A 26,475-nucleotide genomic window follows, 5' to 3' on the forward strand; every position below is an offset into this window, starting at 1 on the left:
GCATTTAGAAATTATTGGCTTGTTACAGCTCTAATTGTAGCTTTGCTCTGATCAACCAAAAAAAAATAGATATAGACAGCAACTTTAAAAAGATCAGAGTGAGGTGGTGATGGTGGGGAGAGATTTTGGCTTTCTTTTAATTTTTCACTAGCTGGCTTAAACTTGTCCATTTCTACTCACTGCATGCTTGGCACAAAATAAACTTTTTTTCTATATCCAAGTAACACTCTCCTTCATCTTCAAAAATCCACTGACTGATCTGAGATTAAAGTATAAGCTTTCTTGTGGTTGAGGATTGCTGGCCAAGGTACAGGGAGGGCAGGGTTGAAATCCTGATTTGTACATATCTGGTAGGACAAGTCTTTGTTCTTTGATTCATTACAAGAAACACTTGCAGAATAGGTATGTTTGTTCCAGGCTGACAGCTTGGCCTTGAACCACACATGGGAAGATGGGTGGAGGGCTGGACCTACCTGAAGGGAAAAAGGTTCAGGATGAGAAGTGAGAGCAGTAAAGGTTCAAAGCAGCTAGAAGGGAACTCTGCTCGGGATGTGGTTACAAATCTAGCGTCCGTGTCTCCCATCCTCCACATGTCCATGCACTTTTCAGTGTCTGTGAGTGACAGGAGCATATTTTACATCCCAATCGAGCAGTAATAACTCTAGAAAAATTACTAGCAGGCATATTTAACACTATTTCTTGCAACAGTTTCAAGGCTTCTCTGTCAATTACTGATCCATCCTGATCTTCGGTTGTAATAGCTGGCCTGAGTATAGCATTATATAGCTGCCAGATGAGGCAGATGGGTTAACGTGTCAGAGCAGTGTTCTGGCTGTAGTACTATACTGGCATAGCATGCAAGGCACTTAGCTGTGGCAGTCCAAGGTCATGCCACCGTTATCACTCACAACAACAGAAAACGCTAGCTTTGATGAGGAAATCATCATATGAAAATTTTAAAGTCAATGATACGTGTACAATTTCAATCACAGAAGTTTGAAAGATGTCAGGCAATTTCTACATGTCGCTATTGATACTGCAACCAGTTTCATTCCTGAGTGATTTTACAGAATTTAAACTGTAGTTCTAATCTGATTCTTCCTAATATCTCTGCATTCTTGCTGTTCCAGGCAGCTTGTTTTGTCATTTTTTCACAGAAAATACAGTAATGATATTTCACGTGATTTTGTGTACAAGTAGTGTTAACTGACCTACATTTTGATTTAATTTACAATAAGGATTAATAAAGTTCTACTCTAACTTCCTTTGGAGTTTGAATTCTTGTAGTAGTTGTGATGTTCCGTGTTTTAGGAGTTCCTAGTTATTGTATTTTTAGAGTTTTGTAAGGATGTAAGGTTCTGCCACAGCAATAGGCAATGTGGCTATTTCTGGCTTGTATGGTCTTAATTAAAGAAATACTTGGACTGATATCCTAGTTTATGGGATAAAAATCCTGTTTGCCACAAATGCCTAGTAGGTGTTTGATAACACTATATAGTCAGCTGTGCTTGTGTCTTTGTTAAATGGATACCCTGGTTAGCAGAACTGAGGCGTTGCTTTGTCCTCTGTTACTGATGTGCTCATAACTGCAACTGCAATCACAATATTTAACTTTCCATCATGGACTAAGGCTTCTAAATCCTAAAGGGAGAAGTTCACTGTAACTCCTGGGTAGCTAGATGCATGGGGTAATAAAAACGCCGATGTAAATAGACAGCATTCTTCAGTTTTCAGGAGTTAATGAGACAGTCTTCACACCAGCCTGGATCTGGGGCAGAGATAACCACAGCCCCTACACACCAGGGTTTTTCCTACTTCCCTTGAAGGCCTCATTGCCTCTGGCAGTGGACCAGCAGGCGTTGTGTGACCTTCCCTTGTAGGCACCTGCAGCAGAGCCAACGTATGGAGTGGCTCTGTGGTCCTGCAGAACGATGCCTCTGCCCACACGAATGCGTGTGGCTGCAGCAGGGTGGTGCCGAGAGGCTGTGTGGGTCCGGCCCTCCATCCCAAAGCATGAGAGCTCCTCTGAAACACCTCAGAAACGTCACTCGCCAAGTTGTTCGGTTTTTCGGTGTCCATGTCAAAATACGATCCTCTTAGGTACAATGAAACACTTGTATGCCTTTTTCATGTTCAGTGATAACATCACCATTTGATTACAAAATATTTATGAAAAATGAATTATGATAGTCCCTGGTAGAAAACACATTTTATCAGCTGTATCAGTACAAGAATTTTCTTAAATGTATCATATACCTGTGGATATTGGTATTATAAATAGAATTAGATATATAGGGAATAAGAGAGTTCCCCAGTGAAGTTGACTTAATATTTTTATAAATTACTTACTAATCAGTTTTATATTTTTATCTGTATGTCACCTGCATTTAATTGCTCAGCAGAGGGAGGAGGAAGAGTCAAGTCCCGTGAGCAGGAACAGAACTTCTGCAGCATGCCATTGCAAAATTAAAATTTCCTGCAGCGAGTAGTAGCTCTTTCTTTTTTTTTACTCCCCTCTGAAAGAATTTCTATAAATAACATCTATGCCTATACCTGGTTCAACCTCCCGGATATAGGTCACGGGTAGATTTAGTTATTGCACTTGTGCAGGATAGCTACATGACACAGCACCGTGTTTAGGTTCCTAAGGTAACTCTAGACCCAGAGGTGATAAAAATGCACCATGTCTGTGCATTCGCTGAGCTTTTTAAACCCTCTGAGAGGCCAGTGCAGTTGTGCTTTTTCACCAGCTCCAGCTGCCATTGGCACTTGACTTCCCTGGGTATATGTAACGCTGTTTAACACTTTTTTTGTCGGCTGCGGTTTATCGATGTTTATAGCTCTTAACGCCTCTGAGGATGAAATTAAAGCTGAATTTATTTTGGGGTTTTTTTGGAAATTTTTCCATTTGGACAGTTGCTTTTTGAGAGTGGAGGGTGAGTTCCATTGCTTTACCAAAAATAATAATAATAATAATAATAATATAAACATTAATAATTGACATTTGCAACAATTTCTTTGGAAGGGCTTATGCTTTGGAGCAGTGGGTAGACTTGCTGGGTAGGTGCCTCTTGTTTTTCCAGTTAAAATTTACCTTGTTTAGGGCAAACCCTGAGCTCTCGATAAGAGCCATTTGTTTAGGTTTAACGGAGATTTGTAGGTTGTAGAATGACAGAATAATTCAGGTTGGAGGTCTCTAGTTGAGTCTTCTGCTCAAAGCAGGATCAGGCATGAGATCAGACTGGGTTGCTAAGGGCTCGATCGTTCGACTCTTGAAAACCTCTGAAGACGGAGATGGCACAGCCTGTCTGGGCAGCCTGTTACACTGCCTGGCTGTCCTCATGGAGAAAAGAAATACTTATTTCTGCATTGAGCAAGCCTGGGAAGGGTTTGCAGTAGCTTCTCCCCTGGCTGCTGTCGTGTCAGGAGCCAAAACTGAGGCTGAAGGAGACATTTTCTTTAGTTGTAGTGTTCTGCTGGGGCTTTCAGTGAGAAAGCTCTCACTGAAACACAGGCTGGCATCAACGATGGGCTGAGGAAGGGAGAGGTGGGTCATACGGGAGAAAAGAGCAACAGAATGGTGAGGGGAAAACCTCTGGGGCACAGGACTTGCAGTCTTTGGAGCATTTCTCTGGCACCTGTTTTTTTTAGCCTGTGCCTCATCTCCAGTGACCATCCCTCCGTGGAGCGTGTGACACACAGAGGTGGAGCTCCGTGTCTTGTTTGCTCTTGGTATAGGTGCGCTCACGGGTGGACATGGTGGAGAGGAGGTCCTCAAACTTTCCATGCTGCCTTTTTGGAGTGTGTATTTCACCCTCTGCCTCGTCCAGTTTGAGAACCACTTTTAGGCAGGAGAGGGACATGTCCAAAGAAGGGCAACGAAGCTGGTGAAGGGTCTAGAGCACAAGTCTTAGGAGGAGTGACTGAGGGAACTGGGGTTGTTTAGCATGGAGAAGAGGATGCTCAGGGGAGACCTTGCCACTCTCTACAACTACGTGAAAGCAGGTTGTAGCGAGTTGGGTGTTGGTCTCTTCTCCCAAGTAACAAGCCACAGGACAAGAGGAAATGGCCCCAAGTTGCACCAGGGGAGGTTTAGATTGGATGTTAGGAAAAATTTCTTCACCAAAAGGATTATCAAACATTGGAAGCGGCTGCCCAGGGAAGTGGTTGAGTCACCATCCCTGGAGGTATTTAAAAGATGTGTAATGTGGTGCTTAGGGACATGGTTTAGTGGTGGAGTTGGCAGTGTTAGGTTTACAGTTGGACTTGATGATCTTAAAGGTCTTTTCCAACCTAAACGATTCTGTGATTCTGTGTCTCCCCATGCCTTGCCTGTGGCAGAGGATTTGGGTTGGCGGAGGTGAGGGTGCAGTGGAAAGCGGTGGGGAGGACGGCGGGCAGCCAGCCCCAGCAGGCGCCGGAGGAGACACCCTGCTGCCACTTCTAGCGGCTCACGGCTGTGACCTGGTGCCTGTCCTGCTGAGAGGTGGCAGCACAGCCCTTGGCAGCTGGGCCTCCTTCCGTTGTTCCCAGCACTGCTCGCTGCCCGCTGGGCTTGCCCGGGTCACTGCCACTGGCCATGGCCCTACACTGGTCCCCACTATTTGCTCACAGGGCATTTTCCTAGACACGTTCCCCGCCTCTCTCGGGAGCATGCCGCCCTCCAGAGAGGATAAGAGAGGCAGGGATTCCCAAGCACTGCCAACAGCAAAGCTCTCTGGAGCCAAAGCATGTCCATAGGCGTTGGCGTCCTGTTGGCACTGCCAGCAGATGACCCCGATGACCGAGCTGTGAGAGCCCAGGTCTGCTCTTCAGGGGGCACGGACGGATGAGGGGCCATGGGCTCATGTGGGTCTGCAGGGATGGGAAACAGGATCCATGCAGAAGGTGGAGGTTTAAATCCTGCCCCCAGAAAAGAGGAAATTTCATCAGATTTCCTCCCTTGCAGCTGTTAATAAGATGGAGGGGTGGGAGGAGGACAGGAAAGCAAGTCTACAATAGACTACTTCTGAAATACGTTACTTTTTATTTCTAAGAGTAGTCTTTTTTTATTTTCCTCTGTCGAATGTGCCATTTTCTAGATCTTTCATGCATTAGAAGCACTGTGCAGTGGCTGATAGGTTTGCTGCAGATTTTTCTTGATTTGCCAACTGGGAAAGCGGATGTATAGTGGAAGCTGCTAAATAGATCAGCTGAAGTGCTACCCTTGTTTTGACAGTGTGGTTTTAGCTCTGCAACAGCCTTGTCCTGGGTCAGGAAGCTGGCTTTTCAAAGGGATTTGGATTATTGGCTCAATATGCTCTCACCGTATTTTTTCAGTCCCCTCTTAATAGTGTTTCAAGTATTTCATTACCTTTAATACTGACTCAGGCTTTTCCCTTCAGATAACAGATTGTTTAGACAACCGTGAAATAAAGGAAGTATTTAATTACTTTGCCAGTTTTTAAACCCTAGTATGTGCTATGTATTCACTAATGCATACGTTTTTGTGTTATTCTGGAAGAGGAAACTAGGGGTGAAATGTATGCTTATCTCCAGCTAACACAATCCAAGATAGCCTACAATTTTAAAAGCTTGTAGGAGCTATTCCAAACCAACTGCATGATGGTTGCTGATGAACCGTTTGAAAAGGAGATTAAAGCCCAGTGATTGAACACCTGAGCGGCACGTACTGCTCTGGAACGTACTCCCCAGCTCCCTGGTGAGCTCTAAACCAGTCTGGTTCAAACACATTACAAAGAAGCAGCAAGTATTGCCTTGAGGAATTAACACATACTTTTATTTCCACTGTACTCACTGTGTTTCTCCTGTATTATTCTCTGCAGGCCTCCCCGGTGGAAGCAGATGGAGCTGCCAGCAAGCATGCCGAGGCTAGCCCTGGAAGTGCGGGACCTGCGAGCCCGGCGTGCCCGTCCCCAGGTGGGTTGCGGCTGCTGCCCTCGCCCCTGCCCTTGCCCACCCCGGGCTGGGGTTTAGGCCCAGCCTGCAGCAGGATTCCGATAAGTGCATCTGCAGCGGCACCAAGAGGGTTTATTCGAACATGCAGAAGATGTCAGAAATCTCGACATAAGAAAGAAATTTTTTACAGTAAGAATGATCATTCACTGCAACAGCCTCCCCAGGGACGTGGCAGAGTCCCCGTGGCTGGAGGTTTTCAAGATATGACTGGACAGGGTGCTAGAAAATCTCATCCAGGCTCCCTTTCCCACGAAAGGTGGGACCAGATGATCTTTTGAGGTCCCTTCCAACCTGGGCTGTTCTGTCATTCTGCGGTTGAAATGACACACCTGACTGCACGTTGCTCGGGCTGCGAGTTGTCTGCTTTGCCGTTTGGGTGTGTGAAAAGCTGGTGCCACAGCATGCTGTAACCATCAATCAGGGCAGAAACTATCAGTCAGTAATAGCTTCTGTTTAACACTTTTTTTTCCCCCAAGACATTAAGAAATGGGGAAGGAGAATAAGAAGGGGCACTTCAGTCCTCATAGGGGCTTTAAAGGGACAGTATTGCGCACACTCCTGATTTTCTGCTTTAAAGCCTTTGTGCATGATTCCTAATCTGGGGAAAGGAATTTGCTGGTAAAATTTGAAGCTATTTTCCTCAAAAGGGTTTTTCTGAAACATTACCTTTGAGTAGGTATTTTATCTACTGCCTGCTATCATACTAAGTTCATGGGGTTTTTTGTTCATTTTTTAAAATGGGTCTATCAAAGTTCAGCTTGGTATGGGTAAGTAAAAAGTACTATTTGAAGTAGGTATTTAAATGAGACCTCTGGCTGTAATTGGTATATAAGCATAATGCTCCTATTTGCTGAGGATAAATGTGACTTAAACAATCGAGCTTTGCCCTCAAACGTCAATGGGGTAGCATTCCCCAAGATGAGAAGCATATCCAGCCTTTTCTTGATGAGCTGCAAGACTCTGAAGCACATGGGCTGTTAGCAAGGGCTCATCAGCTGACTTAATTACTTTGGCTTGTAGATGCCAAAGCACATATGTTAACAATCTTGAATTGCACCTGGCAGGTAACGTAGAAGCTGCAATCTTGTGGTGAACCAACCAAATTCTCCTCTTGAGAGTCAGCAGTGATGAGCTGGTGATATTTGTCTATAAATCACGAAGCCACCTTGTGTCAGGCTCCACACCTGTGAGAAATACTAAATATTAAGTATGGATAGCAAAGTTTAATATTGGCTGGCAGGGAAAACTGAGATACCATTGCAAAAATTGAAAAGGTAAAGGAACATGGGTTTTCATTATGTCTGCTTTGGAGGGATAGATGTGGTCCAAACTGTGTGACCTTCTTGTAGAATAAGCAACCTCCTCTGCTGGTCAGTACAAGCCAGATACTTCCATGCTGTGACCCCTACGCCACTAATGGTGTGGGAGCTGCTCCGAAGTGGTGTGCAGCAGGAGCAACCGTTGTCTCTGCTCGTGTGCAGGTTCTTAGTGGAGCCTTGGGGTGCATCTCTTTCTTAGCTCACTCTCCTAGCCTGTCAACGAGGTACATTTGGAAGCTGCCTCTGCTGCCATGGTTGGAGAGGGGACAGGATCTGAAGCTGAGATTCTGCTTTAGGAGGTTGAGAGATGTCTGGGTGCTTGTGCACTGCCTGGGATGCTGGAAACTGCTCTGCTTCCAATGGTGGTACCAGCTGACAGTAGTTTAGCTGTCACAGTCCTCAGCTGTAGGCCTGTGCACTCCTAGTCCCTTCCCTGTAAACCAGCATCAACTTGTTGGGTTTTTGTAAGAACTGAATGACAACTAGGTTATTCCAGTCCAAGGCTTCCTGTTAGCACAATTTGGTTGCTGTCCGATGCTTGACTGCTGTGGTTTAGTGGAAACAGGCAAGCTGGAATATCCTCCAGTGCTGACAGTGAGACCATGTTAATTGCAGAACAGCTACTTGTCTGGGTAGCATCTTAGGATAGGATTCATCACACAACTTCAGTAAAGAGATCTATACCTCAGTAGGCACGTTCTAGCTTACAGCTCATCTCAGCCGAAGAGGAGTGTCTGAAATAGTTTGGGTGACTCTTCCCCAAGATCTGCCTCTCTGTCTTTGTTGACCATGAAGGGTGTCCCATGATGCCCAAGTCAAGTGTAAGCACTTACACTTTGTCAGGTGAATTTCACCCTTAAAGCCTTGTCTTCTCTGAGAGATTAATTTTGCCTGTGTTGAAGAAAGAAGATTATTTTTTCAAAACATCCAGCTTATGGGCTCACAGTATAACCAGTAAGAAATTAGATTGTAAGAAATAGGTCTACATTTTATTTGAAAAAAAGCCTTAACCTTGCAACATTATTTCTTATATGTGTGGATTAGGTTCAGATCAAAAGCAATTCAAGTCAACTGCAGCTTGTGCCAGCCCTGTTGTGAAGAGATTAGAATTTCTTCCCAGTCCGGTCCCTTCAGAGGAAGCTGCTTCAAGTGAGAAAGATGTGAAGAAACCTGAAATGGAGCAGCAGAAGGAAGCAGAGCTCCCTGCTACACCGGAGGTATGTATGGGCAAGAAAGAGAGGGAGTGGAAAACAAAACAAAAAAAGAAGCAAGATCTCACACGGAAATGTTTATTGTGCAAATTGGTTATTTTTCTTTATATAATGTCACTTCGGGAGTTCATTCAAAACAATCTGCCAGGGAATGACCCTGGAGGATGGTTTCTGTGCCAAATCCTATGGTCATCAGAGAGTTCCCCCTCCAAAGGAACTCCCCAGTGTCTGCTTGTAGCGTTTGAACCTGTAAACTGGCTGGAGCAGAAATAAGAACTTAATCTGCAAACCCCAGTCCCACTGCGTGTTGAGAGGGCAGAGCATCCAGCAGGTGTAGACAGTGGAGCTTACCCTCTTAGTCCTCTTGAAGTGCTGAACAAGTGCAGGTGGTGGCAGAGGTAACAAATGGCCATGACCATGCTGCCCTGTCAGGTACATTAGATGTTGGTCCTGGGTTAGGATCAGCTTTGGTCTGGAGGGCAGTGTGAACAACAAACAGCTACCAGTTATTTCCAGGACTTCAATACTGCAACTCCATGTTGTAATTCTGGAGGTAGAGGCTTCATCTTTGATAATGTTGATTCAGAAAATAAGTAGAAAGTGTTTAAGTTAACCTTTGATTGAACCTGCTGATTTTTGAATGCTGTTTTCTGCTCCCAAATGTCTGAACAGGTGATGAAACCAAAAGCCCTGGAACAAGAGGGGAGTGTAGTATTGCCATTTTTAAAGAAACTACCCGAGACTAGCCAAGTTACTCTGCAGAATTCTGGTCTACAAGGTGAGCAAACAGCATTTGGAGAACTCAGCTGGACAGTAACTGAATTATGTGTGTGTGGTGTTCAGGGAGAAGTGCCTAATCAATGACCTGGAGGTTTTGGAGCTAAAAATGGTTATTTTCTAGTTGCATCTGACTGATATTGGTAGTGTGGCTTCCGTGACGCAAAGGACTCTTCTTGCTGTTCCCCTTAAACACAACAGCAAAATTGTGACACAGTGGAGGGGGGCAGGGAGAGCCCTATCTTGCATTTACCTGGCCTAGCAATGAAAGCTGTATTATGTTGATGAGTATTATATTTTATTAGTATTGCTGCTCACAGATGAAAATGGCTTAGCAATTGGTTTTACCTCACAATAAAAACTTCTGGAGATAAATTCTGCACTCAGCTGCTCATGTGGAGCCCCTTTTCATAGATGAACAATACACGTGTCTGGCCACCTCCCTCAATTTGACCTGTGCCCATCACGAGTTCTTGCAAAGCAGAACTTTCTTTGATTTTATATTGATTTGAGAGATGCATATATGTAGGTATTGTAAAAGAAAGAGAGAGAGAAAAATAATCTGAAGTTTTCTTCCCCCTGAGAACTTATTAGGCTGTTAGTTTGTGTATAGGTAATATACTGATTATCCTAGCGTTTTCAGGATTGAAACTACTGAAGGTGATCTGCTGTGGAAGACAGAATTGTCTGAAAAAGAATAGAAGTCTCACTTGTTTTAAGAGGGGGGGGGTGCTTTCCAAACAGGCTTTGAGAACATCATTTTACGTTAGGCACAAATCAATCCAAACGTCAAGTAACAGATGGTAGGTCTCTCACCTATTTTCTGAGTGATGCTGAAACACTTGGCTGCTCTCTAGTGTTCACGGCACGTAAAGTGCTGAAAGGATCGCATAATCCTTTAAAACGTGTATCTGCAATAGTAGCGAACTCCAGCACCGTGCAAAGGCTTGAGGGAGTGGCTGCCCTTGACTAGCATTAGTTTGCTAGAGCTCTCATGTGAGGTTAGGTGCCGTGTTACAACAGTAGCATTTATATACGGGCAGTCCATGTGATCTGCAGGTGCGTTGTAAACTAGCTGCGATGGGCCAAAGCGATTGTAGTCAAAATCCCGTTCGTGGCCGAGGCTGCTCGGGTCTGAGAGTCCGTCATCGCCTTTTGACTGCGCTGTGTTTCTTGTTTTGTCTCCGTGCCGTTGCCTGCAGAGCCGCCCCGCGGGGCCACGGTTCCGCTTAGGGTTCGCAACAACTGGCGGCGCTCACAGTTTTTCTCGCAGTCAGGTAAATGCAGCGCTAAGACCAGCTTCAGCCCTTCTGCTGCCTCCAGTCGTAGGTGTCTTTGGACATGGGGCTGGGGTGAAAGCTGATGATCACGGGGACTTGTTCTACCTCTCGCTTTCATAGAAAGTGTCTATTCCTGCCGCACAGTTGACAAAGAGCTGTTGGGTTGCACGTTGTTGTGATGCTCTGGTTTCAGGCACCCAAATGAAATCACTTGCCTATAAATACCTTTTCCTTAATTTCTTTAAATCAGCCTAATTCAAAGACATTTGAATAGAAAACGGCAATGGTTCTCTTCGTAACTGTGGCTCTTGAATAGTGTAGTCCCATCCTTTCAGCTTTGCTGTGCTTTTTCCTTCGTTGCACTGAATCACGAAGGGAAAAGTAGATCAAAGTAGGTAACACTCAGAGTCTGAACACTGCTAACGTCTGTGGCCAGAAGTAGATGGCATTAGCTAGTGGTAGAGTAGAACCTGATGTTAGTTAATGTTGTGCTCCTCTATACCCAGATAAAAAGTAGTTTTGTTGGTGATGGGTGTAATCTGTTTTTCTGGTTTATTTGCTTGCGATTCGTCCTTGCATTTGGTTGTGGGAGCAAATAGGAAACTAACATGAAGCTTTTTCATACGGTTACAATGTAGCTTTAATTGCAGGCTAAGCACATTTTGCTGCATTAAATTTAATTTTTCCTTTTTCTGTTTTTTTTAACAGCTGATTCTGATAACGGTGACAAATCAAATGTGAGTACCTTTTTTGCATCATTTTTTGTTTTAGAGATATATGTTTAGCAAAAGTGAATTTTTTTTATGCAAACTGTGTTGTAACATCCCCAAACCAGAATGAGATATTTTTTTTTCTCATGGAAATGAGAGAGAAAAAATACAACCCAAATCAAGACCTGGTCTGAATCTGGAATTTATGTGTTCTTCCCTTGTCTGGAAGGAATGCTAGCTATACAGTACTGGTTTGCTGGAACCACTAAAACTTCATAATCTCAAAATAATATGTAACTCCAAGTTATCCATTCTACTTTAAATGCATAGAAATTAGAGATCACAATTCTTCTGTCTCCCCAATGAAAAAAAAAAAAAACACACCACAAATGCTACACTAAAGTATACAGTATTTCATACTCTGTCCTGTAAAAATAGACATAATCTCTTCCTATCAGATTCTAATACGACTCTTAGTGGAAAGGAATATGACATCAAGTGTCTAAAATTGCCCTTGATTATAAGGATTTTAAACATGTAAATGTATCATGTAATGGGATCCTTACTGAAGCCTGAGATTTTATTTCATTATGGATAAAAATTTAAAACAAGGCTATAGGCTGTTGTGCTGGCAGCCATATGAAATGAGAGAATATATTTTACAATCACAAATTGCTTTGCATGTTGCGCCAAAGATTATAGAAAAGAAAAATAGAGATTTTCTTTAAATTTGAGTACCTGCAGGTATCTCTGTTCAGTGCTGCTTAGAGCTTTCTTTCAGATCTTTTTCCTTTTTATTCCCCTCCAGTTGAAGTTTTCCAAACCTTTCTTTGCAAACCAAATTATTATTTTATCACTTGGATACCTGTGGGCAATCCTAAGTGTCAGTGAAGCCAAGAATATTACCTGCTAACTGAGAGAACCATTATCTAGTTCTCAATTTCCCATTTTAACATCACCGCCAGGAGTGGGCCAGATGAAGTGCAGCTTTCTTGGTAGCCTTGTGAAGTACAATGTTAAAGTCTAATAGCTTGGTTTTCCTTCACGCAAGCGTTTCAATTTCTGGTCCTGGGATCCAGAAGAAGAGCGAAAGCGCCAGGAAAGGTGGCAGCATGAGCAAGAACGCTTGCTTCAGGTAAGGAAGAAACTACATTTCTTCCACTGTGTCGCTCAGATGTTGAATCGTCCCTTTGGACAAAAGTTGGGCATTTCATGTCGTGTCTTCCACATCCTCTGTGGATGCTTCAGCGAATTCTGTGGCAGATGAATAAGAACACAAACATACACACACGTTCTCTGTGGTTTGGGCACTCTTAACATCTCCCTTCCCCCCGCTCCGTGAAAGACTGAAAGGACTTGGTTCTGCATTCCAGTGCGGAGTTAAGCCAAATGTTGATCCTCAACTATATTTAAAGTATGTTGAGCATAGACTGTGAGACTTAATTAGTCTCACAATAAGTCTCACAATAAGACTGTGGAGCCTCTTTCTCGAGACTGGTATTTTGCTGACCCTGGCACCTATGCAACTCTTCTTTAAAATGATGGTCGTAATGGATTTTTGTAGACTTCTGCTTTGTTCACAGGTTCTTCTTGGAAAACATAAAGCTAAATTTGGACATGAAGGGTTTGGGGTCTTTTTGTGAGGGGAGAAACCCCATCAAAACAACCACTGGTTTTGCCTAGTGGTAGAGTAAGCTGTAAAAGGTCTGGTTTTGTGTCCTAGTTGGGAGAAGTGCAGTGGCCCTGAGAACTTGGATTTCCCCATCAGTCAGTAGTGTCTTTTGAAATTGTGATTAGGTTTGGTCCCAAAGAAATAATCTCTTTTCTCCATGTAACAGAAGAGCAAACAACTGTCAAAGGGTGGAGAATAATAAAATGGAGTCTTGTCATCTTTTAAGAATGACTTGAGTGTGTCTCTACTGCTTTCTTGAGATTATTTCTTTTTAGCTACTATGGTTGTTTCCTCTTAAAGTGGTGTAAAATTCTCATCATGATTTTTCTGGCATATGTGGGTGTTCTCTCAATAGCGAATGCAGCTCTTCTGGATTAGGCAGATGTGGTTTCTAATTTGAACAGAAGTTGGAACTGGTGTAAAAGGGATACGGAGGTCACCATTCTTCCCCATATTCAAACCAGTTCTATCAAACAATTTTAAAAATCTCTTTGAGATAATTTTTCATGCAAAACTGTGTGAAAAAACAATTCTCAAGAAATAATTTCATCAAGGAGGAAAATAAACTACTTAGCTAATTATAAGCTTCCCCTCTTCAAACCTTTACACACTATTCATTTATATTTTAAACTTGCACGGGTATTCATCATTCATTAAATTGTACTGGCATCTCTCTTAAATTAGTACCAGTATCTGCAAAACCTGCTTGTTTATATGCTACTTTGCTGAAGTTATTAATGTAAAATCCATGCCCAAGTGTTTTGGGATGTGTGATAGCTTTTTGGAACTCTTAATACTGTATAAGAAACAAGGAATTACTGAAATTGTTGAGCATAAATTTCATTTCTGACCAAAGGTTTAAAAACTTCTAACAAATTAAACTACTTCTAGTATGTTAAAAGTTCCTCGTGGTTTGAAGGTGTTAAATGTAAGTGCTAGAAACAAGTGGGGAGAGGAGGAAAAGCAGCTTTTTTTGATGCCCATGGATGTTTCAAATTTTTATCTTCCTATTTCATGCTATTTCTGATTAAACCACTCTTAGCAGGTTCATTTTCACTGTGGAGATACTACAGAATTTACTCCTAATACAGAATGCTCTGAATTTACCTGTATTTGTATCCTCTTACAGGAGAAGTATCAGAAGGAGCAGGACAAGCTGAAGGAGGAATGGGAAAAGGCCCAGAGAGAAGTTGAAGAGGAGGAGCGTAGATACTACGAGGAGGTATAAGGCTCAAAGGAGGAGGTTGTTTATTGACTTTTCTTGTATTTAAATGCACCCATTTATGTAACTAAAAAAAATCCCATACCTAGGTTAATTAAAGAAAAGCCTTCTCAAAGCTGAATTCTCAGGATTGTTTCTCTTAAACGCTACCATAGGCACTGAGGAAAAATAACTATTTAGACAGGTATCCTCAGAACCTCCGCATAGGTGGAGGTGTCTAATTGCTGTGCAAGTCAGGGTGAGTAAGTACGGTTGTGTCTGGGCACGCTCAGACTTCCCTCCGGAGGCAGAGCCTCGTGCGTTTTGGCGTATCCTTGGTGTCTGGACTTGATGGAACTCCAGATGAAATTGTTGTCTGCCTTGGGCTTGATCATGTAAATGTTTTGTAAACTGGCCTTGTTTTTCAAACAAAATTCACAGGAAATGTTCAAAGCTTGCAGTTGTAGAATATTAACAATACAGAAGAAAGTGGTTTTCTTCTGTCATATGTGGGTCATTATTGCAGAAAATTGGAAAACATTCATGTTTTCAGTTTGACTGGTTGTACATTATGCAAATTGATGTCTTATCATCTGTGTTTGAGAGCCATACTTGTGATCTGAACAAGAAAATTTTTTTTTTCAGCTTTCAGAAGAAGTTTCTCATGTACCATATTTTAGTATGAAATTTAATAGACTGGTGTTTTGAGAAATAGGGTTGCCATCCCAAGTAGAATATTCTTTCCAGTTTTGGACATCCCATCTCAAAGATGGTAATGGTGAAAGGAAAGGGAGTGCAAAACCTTGAAGGAAATTAAAAATTGAGGTGTTACCATTATTCTTGGTACCACAGGTCCTTACCTAGCCATCTAAATGTGAGGGTGTAGCCAAACTTCATGATTCTACTTTTTAAGCTCATAGTTGACATTCTGTATTTTTAACCCCTGCTCTCTCCTGATGCGCTTTTTTTTAGGAACGTAAGATAATTGAGGATACTGTAGTTCCATTCATTGTTTCTTCAAACTCTGCTGAGCTACTCTCCTCCTCTTCCTCTACCACTGAAGGAAACAAGACAGCGGTGAGTTTCTCATGGATTAGTAAGGCAATAAAGACTAAGCTATCTTCAGTGCAAAGTTTCATTCTTCACTAAAGGCTAACAAAGTCTGGGAACAGTAAGAGTAAGAGTATTCCCTAGATCCTTTCCATAGCTGGTGATACCTCAGAGTGCTGTAGCATGTATATTTTTACAACTGAAGAGCCATACTCCCAAGCAAACTGCTGCCATCCTATTTTGGGCTAGAGCAGAGGGTGATACTTCCTCTCTTTGCAGCTGCTTCTCTTCTTTAACTGGTGCTGTGAAAAAACAATCACCTGTTTCTATTTGTTTTAACTACCTTTTCAAACCAACAAAATCTGAAGTGGTTTCCCTGCATCCAAAATCCTGAGTGTAACACAGTGGTGTAAGCATATCTGAGATGAGAGACTGAATCCTGCCTCCCCACTTTTCCTCCTTTTCTCTCCCACCATCCCTCCTAGAAAGCAGCAAAACGAACGGAGGAACGTTCACTCGTCACTCTCTTTTGGCTTATATGGCACAAAATGTTTCACTTGATGCATCTAGCATCTAATTAAATAAGTGTTTGCCAGAGATCAGAGAATGACACCCCAGGTGAGATCAGTAGAATAAATGTGGGATTCCCAGACTTAATTTTCTCCTGCCTAAGGCACCCACACCAAAGAAGACATCTGCCTTTTTCCATTCAGCTCCAGGATTAGGAGTACTGTATCACCTGGTTCTCCTCTCGCCTTTCCTGCCCCCTGTTATCACTCATCCCTGTGCAGGGACATCAGCCATGGCCCTTTTTCCACATGACTATGTAGGGGTAACTTCCTGGATGGAGTTGCTTGTGCCGTGTTCAGGGCAGTGCCGGCACTCAGAAGTGAAGGATCTCATGCCATGGGTTACTGAAGCTCCACCAGTCAGGTATGACCCACTCCAGTACCATTTTGGACGTAGTACTGGTGTTGCCATTTGAGAATGCCCACAGCATGTGAGTAATGCTCTGCCTCCTGGCAGAGTCGAGGAGCTGAGGTCCCTCACAAAGTTCTTCCAAGTCCAATGGGAGACTGTCTAGACTCTCAAAGTCATTCAAGGATTTCTGCCAAAAATGCGTGGTGGCAAGTTTTATTTCGTCATCCTGAACACCATCTCGTAATTGGTCAGTCCCGCACTTTTTTGTTTTGCACTCAATTTAATACAATTAGTTGATTGTTTTAGCTGAAGTCTTTGTTAAATCCAGAGTTAGCCTTACCAAGGTCAAATGATTCCACTGTATAATGTGAGATGTTCTTTATGGTAATAAGGTGTGTCAACACGATATATCTGGGGGCAGCCTGTGCTTTTCTCATGCGTGTGCTGATGCCGAATTCAAGGGAAGCTCCTTATTCCCTCCCCTCCTGTCTTCTAGAACACAACTGATTCAAACAGCTCTCCAGAGGAAGGCAAACAAAAAGAAGTTACAGGGCAGAAAAAGCTGCTCTGGGAGCAGGACAGTATGCCATCTCCAAAAAGCAAGGAAAATGAACTCTGGCAAGAAAAGAGAAGGTATGGATCAAGCCTAAGCATTTCTTGGCCCTGTGGAGCTTTGTATTCTGTAGAGTTCTGGGATGTCACATCTGGCCATGATTAATGCTGGAGCATCAGCATCTGGTGGCCTGGTGATAGGTATAATATATCCCGATCAATATTCACTTGCCGCAGGCTTACACTTATATGGCAATGTGCAGTGCTAGCTTTGCATATCAGAAGGCATGGCTTTGCTGAAAGGCTGTCACATCAACCAGACCAGAGCTTGGATAGCTCAGACATCTCTGTGTGGCAGTGCACTGTGTCTTATGTACAAGTTTCACAAGCTATTTGGAGGAATAAAGGAGCAGTAGCTATTTTCACTCAGAATCTGTGTGAGATTGCCTGGTTATCTCGGAAGTACTGTACCCGAACTTGCCAGATGGTGTTCAAAGTCCTGGTCTTTTCCCAACTGCTAGTAACAGCTTTCACAAAGATGAGAAGCATCTGATGATGCTGAACGCTGGATGGAGAACACTGAGAAAAGGTGTTTCTTTGGCAAAGAAGCCATTCTCCACAAATCCAGAATGATCTTTAGTGTGTGTAAGTGGCAGTATGTGAGGGAAGTCGGAAGACTTGGCATGTTTGGAGACTTGCTAATTCATGACAGTTTATCCTCATCATTTTGTCATTGCCGACACAATAACAAAAATCCTGTTGCAAAAAATAGACTGATATTCAAAAGTCTGATTTTGCCATTATATTCTAGGTGGCATTTTTCCTGGCATTATTTTTACAATGTGACTTATTTTTATTGGCAGTGGAAATAAAGTGCTCTCAGGACACCCAGAGACGGGTATCTTGAAAGGAGGTGAACAGGAGCACCAGGTGCCAGTGATGGAACGCAGCTCGCCTGCCAGGCTGAATCTGCCATTGACGCAGGGTGAGAGTCAAGACTCTTCATACGCATGTATTCTTTTCAAAATAGAAATCTCACAGGTATATACAGTGGCTTGAAATCTAACTCAAGGAATTTTGGAAATAAACAGTACACATACCTTCAAAATTTTAATGTCTCAGATTCAAAAGTTATTTTCTGTTAGAAAAGATAAATACGTTAAGGTGAAATTTAAAATCTTCTTGTTTTCATCAGAGATGAACATTTCAGCTGCAGGTAGGAATCTCATTTATAGGCCTGCATGTTCACAGTAGTAATTAAACACAGTTATCTTCCATCTTTTACATAATCTTACATACATATAGGATTTATCTTGATACAGAGAGTATATTTCCAACACTTCTTTCGTGTTTTGATAGCTAATTAGATTCTTTATGTCCATTTCAGTCCAGTAAAAATCACTACCTGGGATGTGTAACCATTTCAAGCCAACTCTAAAGTGACACGTGTCTCAATTTTGTCATTAGAAATGTCTGATGACATTTAAAATTAATAGATTTTTTAGGCTCCCATAAATATTGATGGTTTTTGAATGAAGGAATTTCCCCAAAGCATACTGTCAACAGGGTCACCCTAAAAAAAAGGCAAATTCACTAGTCTGGCATCATTATCTAATGCAAGTGAACAGTGGAGAGTAAATAAGTAGGACTAAAGATTTTGAAATTGAGTTTTAGATTTTTGTTTTCAGTCTAAACGAGCTGGTTGGTGCACAACGGGGTAAGGCCCTCCCCAGCCTGTGAGCCACAAAATTCATCTGGAAGGATCCAGGTAGTGTGCTCTGTCTCAGAAATGGGATGGTCGGCTGCCTGGGCATCACAGATCGTTGCATATTGCTGGGAGGCTGTTATTGTCACTGAGCCTTGTGCAACCATCTGAAACGCAGAAGGAAATTACAAGGGAAGAAATCTGTTTATCAGTAGGCTTATGGAGAGCAGTGACTACACCACCTTCTTCTTAACTCTTGCTATTGAGAAGTTTGGATCCCCAGGCACCACGGGAAGTTTCTGTCTCTCTGGTGCTTCCTTCCTTAGGACAGAAGTACTTTATTTTCCCAAGTGCTATTCGTGGACAGCTGTTTGACCTCTCCCTCTCCCAGAAACAGATTCAGCAGCAGAGTAGGTCATGTGTATGTGAAGGTAATGCAAGGGGATGTTGTCCCACAGTGGTCTCCTGGTGTAGCAGAGCCTGTCTCTGACTTTCTGTGGGGTTTCTGAGAACTTATTTTTAAGTAACAATACATCTCGTGTCTCCTTTATGGTGTGCCCACAAACTGTGCTGGTCGATAAGTATTGACAAAAGCATTTTATCACAAGTATTGAGATTTCCCCATCTCCTATTGTAGACGTCTCCTGGAGTCAGCAGTTGCTGACAAAGCAGTCTCCACATCGTGCAGAGGACATTCGACAGAGACCATTCCTGGGCCAGAGTGTGGGACAACAGCCGAGCTCCACAGGAGAAATGAGGAGGTGAGAATGTAAAATAAAGATTATTGCAGAGGTTGAGAAGTCATGCTTACGCTGTTCTCCCTTATATTCCTATTCAGCATTCTTTATCGGTTAAGTTTCATGGGTAGTCCTGCAGTGTGCAGACACCTTTGATTCCTGGCTTTCCCACCAAGACTGCTAATGTTTATCCACTTCGTTTCTCATTACGGATACCCCAGTAACTAGTTTCACAAGGGAGGACACCTCCTGCTTGCCATTCTCTGTCTTCTTTCTCCTTAGGTCTTTAAACACTCATCTGCATAACTGTTCATGTGCTTCATTTGTTTTAAGTCCTTAAGACAAACATTTATAGCTAGTAACTAAAGCCACTTACTAGTGGTAGCCACCACCAAATATCAGGGTGGGAACGTCAGAAGTCTGCCTCTTTGAAGTTGGTATCTGAGAGCTTCATTCCCCAGCTTCTAAACACAAATTGGTTGCTGCTTTCTAGTTCTTTAAGGATTATAGCTTTTAAAAGAAGATACATAGAGATTAGTATTTTCTTTCTGCTATAAATTTGGTGAGGTTTTTTTCTTCTCTGTTGCTTTACCTTGTGTTTTGGAGTGAGCATTACTAAAAAGTAACACCAGATCATTCAGTAAACAAGGGATATGTTTACCTAATATTTGCAAAAAGTGTATCTCTGTAATGAGAAAGGAACATCTGTTTTCATTAGCATATATATGAACACAGTCTTCTGCAAGATATGTTTTGTCTATGAAGCTTGTATCCAGTCAAAACTAACGTAGATTGAGTTTTGATTACCTATTCCTCATAACAAACTGCTAGTCTGTGTTTGAGCAAATCGTTATTTAATCTGTAAACAGCTTTAAGCAGTGAGAGGTTGAATCGATCCTATGATTTCTGATAACAAAAAACATCCATGGTTTTTCTCACCAAATTCTTGCAAGGTAGAGTAGACACAAATAAGAATAAACCACTTCTCAGTGTTAGTAGCATCCTTTTTACTCAGTAAAGGGCACAGACCCTCCATCAAGAACCCCACATCTGCTCTACCAGTGTGCTTCTGTGCACATCGCCTGGGGAACAGAGAGTACGAGGTGGTGTGCCTTGGCTTAACCCTCCTTCATCACGGTGTGAGCTATGTTGGGTTGATAGGTGGGTAGGAGTCTGCACATGGCTGATTACCTTGTGAGTTATCTGATTGAGCAATAGCAAGCAGACCAAGACTCAGAACCAAAAAATGTGTGCTATTTTTCATTGTATCAAAATGGCAATGAACAGCAAATTTATACCTTGTTTTCCTTAGATACTATTTTCAGAGCTGGGAATCCTGAAATCCATCAGCTGGAATTTCTCAGTACAAAACCTCTGGTTTTAGTTGTTCTTCAGCGGTAGTAATGCGTTTTCTCTCCTGTATTTTAGGGCAGGCTGTCATGAGAACTTCCAATCTGGGCCATCATCTCCCTGCTCTCCTGCTGCTTCGAGTCAGTCACCCAACAGGTACAAAAGGTCAATAAGGAATTTTGCAGACCGAATACATCTTGTAGTTGCTGGTGACCTGCCGCAGTGTAAATCCCATTAGTATTACGTGGATGCACTATGCATTCTTCTAAATGTTGCAATTCATAACAGTCCACGGAATAAACACGTAGCTCCCTCTCCCGTCTTTCTTGCCTACTTCAGCAGTATTGTTATGTTGTCAAATAACACAGTTCAGAAAGCACCTGTAGGACTCTGCTTGATCATTGAAATTTCAATGAAATTGAAATGGGATAATATAAGCCGCAGTCAAAGTAAGCACTAAAGCGTGAGTTCAGAGCACTTAAGCCAAAGGATGTTGTCTTCGCAGTGGATAGTCCCATGCTCAGGAGCAAGGTATGCTCTAGCTGTTGTCATCGACTGATGTTTCAACACTTGCTGATTTAAAAAGAAATCTTTCCCTTAATTTCCAAACTTGAAACACATTTTGCTTTTTTGCTGTTTTTTAAATTTTTCTACATTTGTGCTAATCTCCTGGAGATTTGATTCTCTCAGGCAATGAGCTGTGCAGCTTTCAGTGTGTACCAATTCTAAATAAATGTTAACTGTAGCCTGATAGAATCACTGATAATTTGGGGTGTATTCAAATCAGTTGACTCATTAAATAGGGTCAAGTAATACAACACAGAAAACATAGCAAGTTTTTGTTCTATTTAAATAACATTTTTCTTCACGTTTGATAGATAAGCCCTCCTTCCGATGCCATTTGCATTGATGTGAAACTATTAGGAATTTTTTATGTGAACAATTTCTTCTGTTTTTTCTAATTGTAACTGCAGTTTTGGCGGGATTGCAGATCATTTTGTGCTACATGTAGCTAGTCATGATAGCTACTTCATATTATTTAGCAGCTACATCCTGATCTGACACCCTCTTCCAAGATCTTTTCCTGAAATAAATCTTAGTTTTGGAAACAATGGATGGGATGTAATTTGTTGTTCCACTAAAAGATTAGAAAACTTCTTAAATAATTTCCCAAAGCACTTTATTCTTTGATCCAACACTTTAACTTGTCCTTGTAATAACTCTGATAGTAGAGAAGAAGTGAAAACAAAGGCGGACTCAAGAATAACGCAGAGGGATGTGAGCAGAAGGCTTAAGGTTGTAGGGGAGGAGAAGAAACCAGGGAAGTTATTCTAAAAGGAATAACAAGAATGAAGCAACAAGACAGTGATGTGCCTGAGCTGTCTGTGTACATGATGGGGTAAAGAACGATGGGCTCAGGAGTGACAGAGAGCAGATGGAAGCAAGAACAGTTTTCTGGTTGCGATGTGTCCTTCTGCTGCTTCTGTCTCTTTTTTTTTTTTTTAAATGGCTTTATCATGATGCAGTCCAGATCTGTCTCTGTTGGTGGCCTATTATGTTGTTGCACCAAAACCATAAAGCAAGATATTGTAAACTTGCTTATCTGTGTGCAATTTCATCAAACCATCTTTTCAAAACTCATGAAGTATCCCAAAGTTTCTCTCCTGGTTTCAGCCTTGGCTGAAAAAAGCATGGATGACGCATAATGACAAAGGATCCCTTTTGGTCTCAAGCTCATCTGTTGTGGTTTAGCCCCAGTCAGCAACTAAGCACCACACAGCCGCTCACTCATCCTCCCCCCACCTCGGTGGGATGGGGGAGAGAATCGGAAGAGTAAAAGTGAGAAAACTCGTGGGTTGCTATAACAACAGTTTAATAATTGAAATAAAATAAAATAAAAGTAATAATAATAAATTGTAATGAAAAGGAAAACGAGAGAGAGAGAGAGACAGAGAGAGGAACAAAACCCAAGAAAAAAAACCAAGTGATGCAACCGCTCACCACCTGCTGACCGATGCCCAGCCAGTCCCCAAGCAGCGATCGCTGCTCCCCAGCCAACTCCCCCCAGTTTATATACTGAGCATGACATCATATGGTATGGAATAGCCCTTTGGGCAGTTTGGCTGTGCCCCCTCCCAGCTTCTTACGCACCTGGCAGAGCACGGGAAGCTGAAAAGTCCTTGACTGGGGTAAGCACTACCTAGCAACAACTAAAACATCAGTGTGTTGTCAACACTGTTTTCAGCACAAATCCAAAACATAGCCCCATACTAGCTACTATAAAGAAAATTAACTCTATCCCGGCCAAAACCAGCACATCATCTCACTAGACAAACATCAGTTCTGGCAGGCTGGCAGACAGGTGAGAAGGGAAGAGCGTGAAACACATAGAAGTGTGCACCTGCACTGCCACTAAAACCATTATGAAAAAGGGTACCAGTTACTCCTGGGGCTCTGATCCCTCACCCAGCTGTCATCAAACAGCTGATTTACTAGAAAGGTCTAGACAGGACTGAAGCTTAAGGAGAAAGTTGAAGTATTTTTGCATTGCAGATGGAGATCTGATTTCAGCTTTACTCTAACTAGTTGGAGTACTAATAGGCATGTAGCTGCAGCAGCATGGACTAAAATTAGTTAGCAAGTGCCTGATGTCTGGTCTGTGCTACTGCAGTTTCGCTGCTACTGTTGACTTTGCCAGCTTATTTGGGTGTAAGAGCAGCATCCCTGTCTTCTAACTTGGAGTAAGCAAACCCATTTGCAAACAAATTGAAAAATTTCCAGGCTGAGAGTCTGACTCAGGTAATTTGTGTAAATATCTGCTTTGATTGCTGTGGCATTGACTGGGTCTAGGTAATCCACAGGCATGGTTCCCTGCCATCTGGGTCTTTGTTAAGAGGCTTGCATCTCCCTTGATCTAGCACAGCAGACTGGCAGGGAAATGGATGTGAGCTGCTGTGCATTCAAGCATTTTAAGTCCTCTGCTTGCTTGTCTGCAAGGCAGACGTGCAGGCTGATCAGCAACATGGTTGAAGGGTCAATATGTATTTATGTGACACCCCCCAATGCTCCTTCCTCCCATCCTGTCCCTCTCCATAAAACTTTGTAAACATTTGGCTACATTTTAGCATCAGTTGCCATTCTGTTTTCTTAAAGTCATGTTTGTCTTCTAGGTCTGTCAGTGGAAAGAAGCTTTGTTCTACCTGTGGGCTTCCTCTTGGAAAAGGAGCTGCCATGATTATTGAAACGCTTGGTCTTTATTTCCATATTCAGTGCTTCAGGGTATGTCTCTTGCTTTATTAAGAAAAATCTCAAGTCATGCACAGTGTGAGGAGAGAGTATATTGAGGGCTGTAGATGTGAAATTGAAAATGAGGGGACGAAGCGATTCGCATGTTTATTATGTATGTTTGTGTGTGTGTTTGTAGACAAGTGGAAGTAATGCAGCTAATGTGTTATTTTGTTGTCAGACGTTAATTGGACTAAAACCTGTGATTTAGCAAGCAAACTTAGCTTCCTCACTTACAGAGGGAAGCATCATATAATTTCCCAGTTGTACTCATTTGTTTTTAAATATAAAATTAGTTACCTTGTGATTTTTTTTCAAAAATCCAGTCAGTCCTGAAACCATCTTTGATCTGACCTATGGTTGGAGAGCTTTGACTATGAATGGATGATGTCTTCAGCCTTTCACCAGAGCTCTCGACAGAAATACTCCACGACTGTTCTTGCGTGTCTGAAGACAGTGTTTTCCAGAGAACTCAGAAAGTGGCCACTTCCATTATCTTTGACCCAATTGGTTTTAGACATTCATGAAGCCTTTTTTGGTTTTAGACATTTACCCAAACTAAACCTCTGGCCTCTCTAAGCTTTGTCCAGCACAAATGGGCTGGCTCCAGAATGCAACGTCAAAATCAGATGTCCCTTAAAATCACTAGACTTCACTTCTGTCTGTATAAGTGGAGACTGCTGAAGTCCAGTCCTAAATACTGTTGGCTCTAAAATAAACCTTTCACTAATTTGCAGTGCTCCCTAGGCGTATGGGCTGGGTTCTGGGGCTTGTTTTTTTCTCACTGTTCCAAGAACTATTGAAACAAAAGTAAAAATTTGGGGACAGTTGTGACAGATAGTAGGGCATGGTCTCTCTTACTTTCTCTGTTCTTCAATTGACAGTGTGGCATTTGCAAGGGACAGCTGGGAGACGCAGCAAGTGGGACGGATGTCAGGATTAGAAATGGTCTTCTTAACTGCAATGATTGTTACATCCGATCCAGAAGTAAGTACTAAATCCTGTCCAAAGGACAGTGAACTCTAACAATACTGTTGCCATGATTTTAACTGATGGCTTTTTCTCCTCCTGGAAGAAATGTGTTCTCCCTTATGCCCAAATGGCTTTGCCACTCAAGTATAGCTTCGCCATGGGAAGGGGAGCCTTCCCATGCTATTTTAATCATCCTCTTATACCAAAAAAGATTTCCGAGCCCATCAAACCTTGCCCAGAGGATATCTGCTCAGCAATATTAGACTTAAAGGCTGTTTCTGCGCATAAATATAAACTCCTACACTGTGCATATACATTGCATATCCTGAAGGCTTGGATCTGTCACATCACATGAGACAATGTAAATACCTCTACTAGGTCTAGGACCCTGGGCCTTGTTTGGAGAAGTTCCCATTTTTTATGTCTCTAGGCCTCCATTTGCAGGCAAAATGGTAAAGGAAAATATTAGGAACATTCTGTAACTCATAATGAATCCTGGTGGTGGTATCCCCAGACATGTGCTAAAGTGTTGCTTGCTGCAAATTTTGAAGAATGAGCCAGACAATTGCATGTCAGCAAAAAACTTGATGCAGTTTTCTGCCTTAGAGCAGGTCACTTGAATGTCCTCCCTACTCCTGCATTTCTGTGAATGATACCAAATTGCTAGAGCATTCCAGCTTCACCCTGATGTCACCAGTGATATGAGATGGGCTGTGCTCATGCCGGCTTTCTACTTTGTGAAAAACAGTCAGACACAGAAAAAAACCATGGGAATAATCGTTGCCTTCCTGATACGTGTTACTGTTCAGTACATTCACTGCCTACAGTACTAACTGATAAGTGGAGATACAGAGTTCTTTTCGCTTACTATGTCCCTTCTTCTCTCTCAAAAGCAGTGGCTGTAGAAATCCAGGAGTAGGAAAGGTGCCTACCTACCTTTGCTAGCAGAAGAATAGGTATTTTTTTTCACTGTTTCAGGAGAGAGGTATTTCCCCATCGGCAGAGCTAGAGGGTGCTATTGTATAACCATTTGTTTGGTGATTTTTTTAAAAAATTCTGCTAAGAAATGTTAGCAACTTTTTATGATTATTTATTTAACCTGACGCATTTAGAAACAGCTTTTACCCTTCAGGCTTGATACTATAAACCTTCCTCATGTGGATGAGGTCCTGACCCTTAAATGCATGTTTGCACATCCATCTTTATTCAAAAAAGAGAGGAAGGTGATAAAAGTCATATTTTCCTTTTCTTCTTAATTCTTTTTGCTTAAATAAAAATTGAGGCCCCTTAATAATTATTTTTAATAACGAAATTATTTATCAGCTTATACGCTGTAGAAATCACTCCCTCCATCATCATTTCTACAGCAGCGGTGCTAAAAAATGCAGTACAGAGCTGCGTACAGTGTTTTGTGCAGTAAGGTTTTGCATTTGTACATACCTAGCACAGTGGTAACCAGGTCCATGACAGAGGGAATAGGTTTTGAGGAAATGTATGGTTCCTGAAGAATAATAATGGCAAGGGTTTGTCTTTTTTCCTACAAATTGCCTCTCCCTACTGTGTCCCCTCCTCATGCAAGATCTCAAAATATGAATTAGTTGAATTTAAGTTACACTGGTTCGTGTTGATAGTTTCAAATGGACTGATTTTGATAAAACTGCAAATATGGTTAGTTGCTCATTTTTAACTAGAATTTGACAGACTCCACATCTGAAATGAAGAACAAACTGGTGCAACATTAGTGTTTTGCCTTTCAGTTCTGGGAAGTCTGATGC

At 42.2% G+C, this 26,475-nt stretch overlaps 1 protein-coding gene across 7 annotated transcripts in view; it reads left to right on the plus strand.

Annotated features, from left to right (window-relative positions):
• LIMCH1 (LIM and calponin homology domains 1) overlaps positions 1–26,475 on the plus strand; it is a 182,406-nt gene that overhangs the window by 154,727 nt on the left and 1,204 nt on the right. For 6 of the 7 annotated variants that reach the window (XM_075499988.1, XM_075499986.1, XM_075499989.1 and 3 more), the window contains 13 exons: positions 5,826–5,919; positions 8,322–8,494; positions 9,161–9,266; positions 11,254–11,282; positions 12,307–12,390; positions 14,057–14,149; positions 15,101–15,205; positions 16,596–16,732; positions 17,515–17,636; positions 18,994–19,117; positions 20,522–20,608; positions 23,614–23,722; positions 24,613–24,715. In XM_075499988.1, the coding sequence (XP_075356103.1) occupies positions 5,826–5,919; positions 8,322–8,494; positions 9,161–9,266; positions 11,254–11,282; positions 12,307–12,390; positions 14,057–14,149; positions 15,101–15,205; positions 16,596–16,732; positions 17,515–17,636; positions 18,994–19,117; positions 20,522–20,608; positions 23,614–23,722; positions 24,613–24,715 (1,366 nt within the window). The remainder of the gene's footprint in view (positions 1–5,825; positions 5,920–8,321; positions 8,495–9,160; positions 9,267–11,253; positions 11,283–12,306; positions 12,391–14,056; positions 14,150–15,100; positions 15,206–16,595; positions 16,733–17,514; positions 17,637–18,993; positions 19,118–20,521; positions 20,609–23,613; positions 23,723–24,612; positions 24,716–26,475) is intronic. The other variant, XM_075499987.1, reaches the window with a different exon arrangement.

This window comes from Mycteria americana, chromosome 4 (genome assembly GCF_035582795.1).
Source record: "Mycteria americana isolate JAX WOST 10 ecotype Jacksonville Zoo and Gardens chromosome 4, USCA_MyAme_1.0, whole genome shotgun sequence".
NCBI classification, from domain to species: Eukaryota; Metazoa; Chordata; class Aves; order Ciconiiformes; family Ciconiidae; genus Mycteria; species Mycteria americana.